The 10,804-nt window shown below is 40.5% G+C and overlaps 1 protein-coding gene across 1 annotated transcript; it reads left to right on the top strand.

The window, feature by feature from the left end:
* Window positions 1-6: 6 nt before the first annotated feature.
* On the top strand, window positions 7-10,402 carry LOC113235563 (the record flags this gene model as incomplete). Its single annotated transcript, XM_026471294.1, has 5 exons — window positions 7-223; window positions 1,425-1,575; window positions 5,496-5,573; window positions 8,316-8,346; window positions 10,350-10,402. Coding segments are annotated over exons 1-5 (390 nt in total), but the record flags the coding sequence as incomplete, so codon positions are not given.
* Window positions 10,403-10,804: the final 402 nt, after the last annotated feature.

Genomic DNA, 10,804 nt, shown 5'->3' with positions numbered 1-10,804 from the left:
CGCGTGTAACTTCCAGACGGCCAGTAGCTTCTGGACGGTGCGCAACATCCAGACGGTCTGGACCACCTTCATGGTTTACATCACCTGTGAGGTCGAAATCACCTTCACAAAGGTCAAAATTTGCAAACAAAACGCGTCAACCGCCAATGGAAGATAGTCCTTACTTTACGCAACAAAATCCATATTCGTGTGACTCGAAAGGAAAAGTACGTGAACAACAGAGGTAAGTTAAATTCTTTTTTGGCATCGAATACATAACCAGAAATAGAGACGAAATGTCATGTATTTTGTTTGAAAACTATTCTTGCACATCTAAACGGTGACAACTGCGCTCCGATTGGCCAGCCCGAATCCGAAACCATTGACGGATGTCGTCAATTGTTTCACTTCAAATCGACCAGTTTAACTTGAAAATTACATAATTGTAATTTTTTTTCTCGACTCAATTTTGCTGTGTTCGGTGTGGCGTAAAGCACTCTCGAGTCTTAAAAGAAAACTTTTTACGTTTTTACTTTTTTTTAAACTGAGTTTTGAACAAAACTCTACTCGAAACTACTTCTACTCTACAAAGTCTCGATTACGACACGCAGGGTTAAATTTTACTAAACAACTCTACAATTGCCCACGAATTAAATAAAAAATAAAAACGCAACATGGTGATCTAAAAAAAGAAGATACTTAATTATAGTACAATTTAATTGAAACTTCGAGTTCGTCCAGTGAAGTACTGCCACCTTACCTATTTCTGTCGAAACTACAGCCACATGGGACCTGTCAACTTATGTCTCAGGGTGATGGGCGCAATGGCAGTGACAGGCTTATCATCAGGCGCACGACCTGTTCATCCCGTCACTTGACATAATAAAAAAAAACAATTTAACATACCACACCACCACCGCTCAGTAGGTACAGACAACAGCACGTCAGACTACATATTTTTGTTCGCAAAATGGCCTCCAGTGCAACGGAACATGGGGATCTACTCTCTATCTTCGTCCGACATCCGTCCGAAACAATTACTGCCAAATGAGCAATACTTGACCAAATGAAAAGACGCGTGATGCGAATGAAGCTTCATACTTGATACTTGTCTTTTAATTTTGTCGAATATTACTTATTTGACAGTAATTGTTTCGGACGGATGTCGGACGGAGGTCGAGAGTAGACCTCCTGATACGTCAATGTGTAGCTTGATGTGCTGTTGACTGTACATACCAGTCTCGAGGTCTCGTCGTATTTGGAAACTCGATAGACTCGTACATCAAGCAGTGGAGTATTCGTCATTATGAGTAGAGTCTCGTGAATTGGAGTCTACTCCTAAAATGTACTCCCGGACTGGAGTGTTTTACAACACTAACTCCAATTAATTAAAAAAAAATTTAGATTATGCTGCAGGTAATGTAACCTAACTTCTACATTTACAGCGTGGGAGACAACCAGCCAAGCACAAGCTACGACTATCTAAACGGTGCCAGATTTGGTAACAGGTCTACCGAAATAAGGTACTTGAACGAAGTATCCAAATACGTTACGGATACGTTAAGGCAGATTTGTGAGCAACCGGTAACTCCACCGGTAAGTAACACTAACTTAGGGAAGAGTTGGGTACTACGGAACCGTTAAGCAATAATGCCTACAATTAATTAATTAATTAATTTAAATAGGAAATGAAACTATTTTTCCGGATTTAAATCGCGTATATTTGTTTTTTTTTTTCAAACAAACCAACGTTTCGGGCCCTTTACAGGTCCCATGGTCACGGTCTAATATTAATGCAAACCACCCTATTTTTTCACTATAGTTCATTGACTTACAAATAAATGGACGACGGGTCTAATACAAAAACCACGAAAAAATGTCCCATGTCAACCTATTTAAACGTAGTGACATGTAAAGGAATATGAAAAAGCTAAAACGTTGAATTTAAATTGTAATGCCATTTCAGTACTGTCTAATTTTGCTTGCTTCGCTGTCAGTCGAACAAACGAAGACTAAAGCGTGAATGACGCTCTGTATACGATTTTAACGCCCTATAAGTTCGGACACTTTTTAGCGCGGACCCGACGTCCGTATAATTGTAAGTCAATGCTATAGTTACAAAAGTTATTAATTAAATACTTTATTTTTAATTTAGTTTGTTTGAAAAAACAAATATACGCGATTTAAATCCGGAAAAATAGTTTCGTTTCCTATGACGTGTAACAATCGCGAAAACCTAAGAACTCGTTATTTATTTAAACTTAATTGCACACGAAACATTACCTATGGTGAACTTATACCATTAGGCATTCTTTGCCAGTCAACCGGAGAGCTGAGTTCAAAATAATTGACAGATGTGCGTAACATGATAATTAAAATCGATAGGTACAAGCTTATAAATAATTATGATATATAGTTTATACAACATAAATATAACACATAATATTAATATACATATTTATATATAACAATGTGAGACTAATGAGATGTAGATTGAGACTCCAACGTGAAATCGCGGACTAATTGCTTGAAAGCTTGCTTGTTCGGCGCTTTTTGAATATGGGACGGCAGGGCGATCCAGAGTCGTATTGCCTGAAGAGGAAATGAATTAGAAAGAAGACCAGCGAAGATTGCGATCATGGGATGCATCCAAATACTGAAATTTACATTTCAAGTATCCAGTTGCACATTTATGATTAATGATAAAGAGTAGAAAGTATTCTCAAATCACAATTAAGCTCAGGCTTGGTTTATAAAAATAAAATTTATGGTCGTAAGTAGATAATTTCTATTTCTATTTCTAGTAGCATCATCTTCATAAACAAATACAAAAGGCAGTTGTTGCAAAATTATCAAAAAATGGGAAACCGCGGTATTATCAAACTGGTCTGATAATATCGTGCTCAGGTTTAATAAAACCGTGCCCCAATAAATTTATATAATTTAAATACAAAAACAAATTTTTAAGTTGCCATATACTCGTGTGTATTAAATAATCGAATACTTTTTGTTATATAAAGAATAAGTGCACATTTGACCTCCATCTCACCTGATGAAAAGCGATGATGAGGTCGACGACGACGACGGTAGCATGCACACCTAAATAATGCCTATTCACTCTCGCCTTGAAATATCCAAGTTATAGCGTTTGGGGAATAAGTCCGCAGGTAGGGAACTACACTCTTTAGCCGCTCGTCATGTAAGTTTCGTGCGAATCCAGGGCATATCCATAACATAGGGGTGGAATCACAGCCCACGTCTAGTCCCCCGAAAATGGAAAGGGGAAGGCGGAATCAAATTATGCAATTCCATCGCACACTCTCCGTGATATACCTATCCTGTAGAATACCAATAAGTAGGCGTCTTTACGGCGGTGTTCTTGGTTCTGCAGTTTCGCCTCTACTAATTCCGAGTCACCTATAATATAATAATAGCACGCTTGTCGATTGAACCCAAGGTGGCCAGTTGGTATTTAGCAGAGCCATCCCATAAGCGACAGCAGTACTCCATACACGACCAAACTTGTGCCTGCTACAGCTGAAGTAACTGTCCTGGTGTGAAGTAACGCCTCGCCTTGGAAAGGATGCCAAACTTCCTGGCTGCATCTTTGGCCATGGATTCTATGTATCTGCCGAAGTTCAGATTGGACGACAGGTCCATTCCAAGTAGCTGGAGACAGTCGGCTATCGGTATGGATATATCACGAAAAATCGGAGTCAAGTAAAAATGTTAACAATAAATGAATTTTTTTTTTTTTTTATACATGACAGGCAAATGACTCCACTCCACCTGATGTTAGGTGGAAAGTGGTATCCAAACGCGAAGGAACCTAGTGCAGCGATGAAATCCTCACTGCACTAGCCACCTTCACCCTGCCTGCCTACAATATGCCTCTTCACGCCTCGTTTGAAGGACCCCATATCATAAGAGGGATTAAAATTTTAAAATTTTGTTTAATTAAATTAAACATATAGGTGTATACCATTTGCCTTCCTTGTACTCATTTTCTAAAGTACTGACAGACTAGGTAGCTCTTTGAATGAAAGGGAAGATGTTTACGTCTTCAGTCTTAGAATGCTTCACTATTGTCGATACATTATTTCAATATTTGGTAGCTTTCTTTTTCTCTTTGAAATTTTTGCTTATCTTTATTACCTATTTCGACGTTTTTGTAGCGCGAACTTGTCAAACACAGTTACTTTTCTTTCAAACCATAAAATAATATAAAAAAGCAAACAATGTTTCCGAAATTTTGAAGATCAATTCTATAATATTATGACCTTTCAAATATGTTAAAACAATTACTTAAAATTAAAATGGAATGTGTCTTACCTCGTACCAAAAACACTCGTAATATTATATTGAATAAGTAGTAAAATTTATAGTATGCATAGTCTTTGAATGCTGGGGCACTTCGGAAGTACCCAGTGGGGCATCCTTATCACAGAGTATCGCTCTGGATCAGTTGTAAGCAGAAAGTCCAAGCAATTAGCCGTATGAGACTCAACATCTAAGATCCTGATCTATATGGCTATTAAATTTTTTTTATGATTTAATTTGTGTTTTTTTCTCCAATGTACTAATTTTGGTGACGATGTTCAATTTTGGTGATCAAACAAAATTTCATTTCCATATATCTTTAAAACTACTGGACATTTTGAAGGGCCGGTGAAATATTCTTTTTGGAATTACTTTTTAATATAATAACAACCCACAAAATTGAAAATTGTCACCAAAATTAGGTAAAAAACCGTACCTGTTGGAACAAGTCGTGTGTCCGATGGTAGCTACACGCATATCCATAACAGTTGCGGTGCCACCCACGAGCTTTAAATCGCAAAGATCTGAGGGGCTCTGCCACTGTGCCCGTCACCCTGAGACATAAGTTGACAAGTCCCATGTGCCTGTTATTTCACCATACATAGGCGCGAAATTATCAGCCAGGCGGTAATACCTGACTCTATATACGACACATCAACACCTTCACGTCTCTCGGGTTGTCATTTATGTCAATGGTTGTTTATGTCATCATTATTTTAGAAAAATAAATTCGGTCAGCGGTGACCCCTTGGGACCTGTAAAGGACCCGAAACTTTGGTTTACTTGTTGTACGAACAGTTTACTGTTCCACTCAAAGCTTTGAATAGCAAAGATCTTAGGGACACTGCCACTGCGCCCGTCACCCTGAGACATAAGTTGACAAGTCCCATGTGCCTGTAATTTCAACAGCACCCTTATCCTTCCAAACCGGAACGCAGTAATGTTCACATAACTGCTCGGCTGCAGAAATAGGTAAGATGGCAGTACTTCCCTGGACGAACTCTTCACAAGGAGCTCTACTGCTACTTATGAGCTACGTGAAACAAATTGTTCTCCTATTTAATTATAAAATGTTATCGGTTAATTTCGTTCCTAAAATCTTTTAACCAGTCTTCTGAAAAGTTGTAATTTTGCAGTTGTAACCTTATTACACCAAAGGTGGGAACGGTTAAATATGCCACTGTTTAATATTTCAGTTATGCTCTCAATTGCAAAAGCGATACTTGAATCACAGAAAAAGTTGTTCGAGAGGAAACGTTAACTTGGATAAATGGGTAAGTGTTATTGAAAAAGCTGATTCATCGACTGTAACCGATATAAACACGCATGTGCATCGACGCAGTCGTATTACACGAGTTACCTTTTTTTCGTGGGATACCGGTTATGCCGGCTAAAACCCCACGGTGACCTTCTTGGATGCTTTAGTGGGAAGGATCCGGGATCGACTTTGTGCATCGGAACCCCCCGGCACCTAGTAGGAACTACGTCCTCCCCCTCCCCTCCTCACGACGAAGCGGGCCACAACGCCCTGTCGTCCTCCTCGCGACTGGCGAACACACATTACCTGTGCTAACCCTTTACAATGACGTCGCATACCACAGTGATTGTGAAAGACCAGTGATTCATTAGTGAAATTGTCATTAGTCAAAAGTGCAGTATCCAAATTAAGGTTAATCCATGTAACGTTTCTAGAAAACACTCGCTCAATCGCTGAAGAGAACCGGTCAATTATAATAATTTGTATTAATCATCGAGTATATAACCAGAAATAGAAACGAAATAAGGGCCATATATTCCTGGTAACACATTAGCGATACAGCTCTTACAAATATCAACTCTAGTTTGCACTGAAATATAGACAGGCCAACTACTGACTTGTGTGTACGTCTCCGTATATTCCAAATAATATTCTGTATATATTGTAATAAAGATAATATCTCTAACAATACCGTGCTGTTCTATTCGGTGGTGTGGGAAAAACAGCAAAACATCAAATTACAAAACAAACGGAATCACATTTCATCGGTAATTAAATATTAAATATGTAATTTTGCAAATTTCGTCCATTATAGCAAAGCTCAAGATAACTGGGCGATTTTAAGTGAAACAGTTGACGACACCCGTCAATTGTTTCGAACTCGTTTTTAAACAAATTAAATGACATTTCGTCTCTATTTCTGGTTATACCATCGAGTAGATGATTTTAAGGCAAGCCTATGTAATAGTTACATTAATTACTTATAAAAGCATACAAATTGCCTTTTTTTGTGTGTGTCAATTAGTGTTATACTTTTCAGTAGCTCTAGTTTCCCACACCGTTTTACACACATTCCTCGCTATTCTGTATGTAGGAATACTTAGCTCCGCTAACCCTTTTCCATCGGAGCGCGCTAAGCGAGGCTAGGAGGATAAAATAGTCCTATTGGTAGAAATTTCCTCGCACACCGCCTCACTACGTCTCACATGTCTGGTCGAAAGTCAGCCTTAAACGAGGAAACTCCATGTGTTATGTGTAAATTAGTTCTCGAACAACGTCCACGTGCCGAAAGACGAAGCGTGAGCAGATCACCCAACACAAGGTGGACTGACAAGCTGTTCTGCCGTCCGCAAACTAAAATGCGGCTTAGTGACAAATGGTGAAATATCCGCTTTAATTAGAATAAGATAGAGCACAATATTCTCTTTTGAAAACAGTTAAAATTAGTTAACGTGTTCAACTTATTTACCGGTTGAGTCGGCGCCGTGGGATAGGTGAATATTCACCACGACGCCGCCCTAGCTTGCGCCAGGGCTCCCGCGCCAATGGAAGGGCGGGTCGGTTGTCCTCCGATACAACCCACAGACGAGTGAGTCCGTGCAATGCAGGCTCCGGAGTCCCTGTCCAGAGCTCACAGGCCTCACTAGGGGACCCTCCCCGTACGTCTGTGCCGAAGCGGGTGCGCGTCCGCCGCGTCCTCGCGCACCCTGACATAACCTCTCCGCAAAAGGAGGCCACCGCCTCCCAGGACTCCTCGCTACCGAGCATGGCGGCAACCACGCCCGGCAGCGAGAGGTCCTGCCCTATTGTCTCCGTCAGGGTTCGGCGCTGCTCATCCCACCGGCTGCACACCTCTAGGGTGTGTTGCGCGGTGTCATCCGCAGCGCCGCACTCGTGCCACGACAGGTAGTGACCGAAGCAGCCGTGCCCTGTAAGCACCTGCACAAGGTGGTACAACAGTGGGCCGTAAGTCCGGCTCACCCACTCTACGAGGATAGGACGGATCACCCCTGGGGCTCCCGGTCTCCCGAGGTTGGGCAGGAGTCGACTCAACGCCGATGTGGTGCCCACTATTCGGGGAGCAAGTTGCCGGAAGGCCCAGATATTTCATCTGGGATCTGACGGGGACCGATACTCCCGCGATGGAGATGTGGGCGCCTGCTGGCACCGCCCAATCTCTGCCTCTCCCGCCGAAGACGGCTACATCTGTCTTCGGCACGGCGACCTCGAGCCCCAGCAGTTGTATTCGGCGAACCACCATGTCCGCCGCTACTGAGGCTCTTTGGGCCGCCTCCTGGAAGGTGGTCATCGGCGTACGCGCTGACCGCCGTCCGGGGGAGCAGCGCGTCCCTCAGCACCCAATCGTACTCCAGGTTCCATAGTAATGGTCCTAACACGGACCCCTGGGGTACTCCGCACCTCATTAGGCGCTCGGTGCGCATCCCTTCCCTCGTCTTCTATCTCAAAAAAAAAATTTTGTCACTTAACCGCATTTTCGTTAGCGGACGGCAGTGTTACGCTGGATGCGTGCAGCACAAGACAACACCTATGTCTAGCAATGAAATTCACCTCTGAGCACTATTTACAACACCGAGACCGGAACAAGTTTTGGTTCAGATTGGACCTACTGAAAATTTAACCACTTCATCTAACGTTTATAGTGCTGGTGGACTGCTGAGGTCGTGAAATCTTCGGACAGATCTTAAACCTGACACTTTTTTACAATTGTCACTAAAAATATTTTTTCTTTTTTGTCTAGAGCTTGGTTTCCATGGACCGGAAAGTTCAGTGTTAGTAAAACAATATTATTAATTTTTAGTGTAACTAAGTGTGCATTTGATCTTCATCTCACGTGATGGAAAGTGACGGTGAGGTCAGAAATTTTGTTTATTACCTGAAAATATTATCATATATTTAGAACCGTTTTCAAAAAGAATAAGTGATCAGGTAATGCCTCATAAAATACTTCATTACTATTTGTTTACATTTAGTCATCGAGTATATAACCAGAAATACATAGAAACGTAAGAAGGGCCAACCATCCTTGGCAACTCGTCAGGCCTTATGTCACTTTTAAATATGTACTCTCGTTTGCACTGAAATAACACATTAGGAACCTGAAATAGTACAGCGCCCACAGCTGACCTGTGTATACATATACACGCCTCTGTATATTCCAAAAATATTCTGTGTTTATTGTAATAAAGATAATATCTCTAACTATGGGGGGCTGTTCCATTCGGTGGAGTGGGAAAAAAAGCAAAACATCTAATTACAAAACAAACGAAATCACATTTCATGGGTAATTACATATTAAATATGTCATTTTTCAATTATCGTCCATTATAGCAAAGCTCAAGTCAAACTGGTCGTTTTGAAGTGAAACAATTGACGACACCCGTCAATTGTTTTGAATTCGTTCTGGCCAATCGGAACGCAGTTGTCACTGTAATTATATAGCTGAATAGTTTTTAAACAAATTAAATGACATTTCGTCTCTATTTCTGGTTATATGCTCGATGCGTTTTGTTAATTAACTAAACCCTTATAGTCTATATATTTTGCTAAAACTAAAAGCAAATTCGGGACAATTCGGATTTAAATACTTTTTAAGGTTAGGTAGGTTAAATGGTCTTTTTTTTAATTTAAAAACTAAGTGCGCATTTAAGTGAAGTTTTAGCTTTCAGGGAATAAATCTGCGGATCAGAAATTTCACTTCATGGCCGTTCGCCATATAAACTACGTGTTAGGTTTCCACTGCGGCTAGATACTATTTTCGCGACGTACCCGAGTCACCAAATGGTTTTTGGTTTTTATTTTAACTATTTCCATCGCAATGCAACATTGTTATTTCTGATTAAAAGGTAGTCAGCTCGATTTACTTATCGTTCTTGTCTTCCACTATCATTTACTCGTCGTCCTCAACCTCAGGCGAGGGTTTAGGCCATAGCCGCTACGCTGGCCCAATGCCAGGGGGACTTTGCACGTTTTTCGAGGGTAGTGAACCCTCCTCGATGTGCAAGTTTCATTGCGATGTTTTCCTTCACCCAGTTCATGGTAAATTTCAAATTAAATTTCACACATAAAGAAGAAACTCAGATGTGTGAACCCGATTCGAACCTAAGGCCTCTGTTTGAGAGGCGGTGAGTCAAACCATAAGGGCGCGTTTATTCGACACGAATTTCATCGCGCCCACGTCGCCCGTTCGTCGCGCGGAGACCGCGTGCATCTATGGGCTCTTACACATAAACACGATACGACGTCGCCTCGATCTACGACGAGGCATCGCTTCACGATGTGATGTCGTATCGTGGACATCTACGACGAGCTAAGTAAAAATTCACGAAACGACATCGTGTCATGACGCTCGGCGCTGAACAGGATTATGCTCATGCCCAAAACTTTCTTTTCCTCGTTTGCTTCATCTTCCGCCTTTTTACAAAGTAACACATTATTATAATTTCATCATACTGGCTTCCAAAAGAACATTGAAGCAACTGCAGTGCATCGAACGACTATGGCCGGCTCCTCAGTGCTTGTCGTTCGTTCTGCTATTGGAGCCAGGTAGCGATAGAATAATTTTAATGACGACCATCGAGTCGCCACTAATTCTATTTTGCGAATGCGCCGGCAAATTAGATTATTTCTTTAATTTTTAAATTATGGAGTTGATAGAAAAATCATTAGTGTTAAAAAAATTAATTTAAAAACCTGATTTTCAATATTTGACAAATAAGTACTTGATCTGTAAACACCTTTGATTTGTGTAGGTATATTGTTGATAATTTTACAGGTGGCATTGAGCCCTGTGCGATGACCTCCACGTCGTGTGGATCAGAAAATATTGTAAGTATACAATGATAAATCCTCCAATGAATTTCAAATCAACAGCACACGATCCACTAAAGTGCTATAGGCTTGTTAGTTTATACCGTTATATATCTGTAAAATAATTGTTTTATACAAGTTTCTTTATTTTCATGTAAATATTCTTTGTAAAATGTTTGAACACAGCATGAACATTAATATAACAATAAAATTATGATACATAATAATATTATGTCAGAGCCAGTTGTGGTCAAACGTGAAACATGATGTGCTTTGCAAATTGATAAATCTTAGCTAATATTATTAGGTGTTTTTTTCTGGTTTATTAGAGAAACAATTTACTAAGCTACCTACGAATCGCTTTAACTAATTCGATCATGCTTTCATTCTTTACAAATGTTGCATCAGTTTATGGGGATG

The sequence above is a fragment of the Hyposmocoma kahamanoa genome, unplaced genomic scaffold (assembly GCF_003589595.1).
Source record: "Hyposmocoma kahamanoa isolate Upper Pololo Valley unplaced genomic scaffold, ASM358959v1 87882, whole genome shotgun sequence".
Lineage (NCBI taxonomy): Eukaryota > Metazoa > Arthropoda > Insecta > Lepidoptera > Cosmopterigidae > Hyposmocoma > Hyposmocoma kahamanoa.
This window is presented reverse-complemented; position numbering and strand designations above follow the sequence as displayed.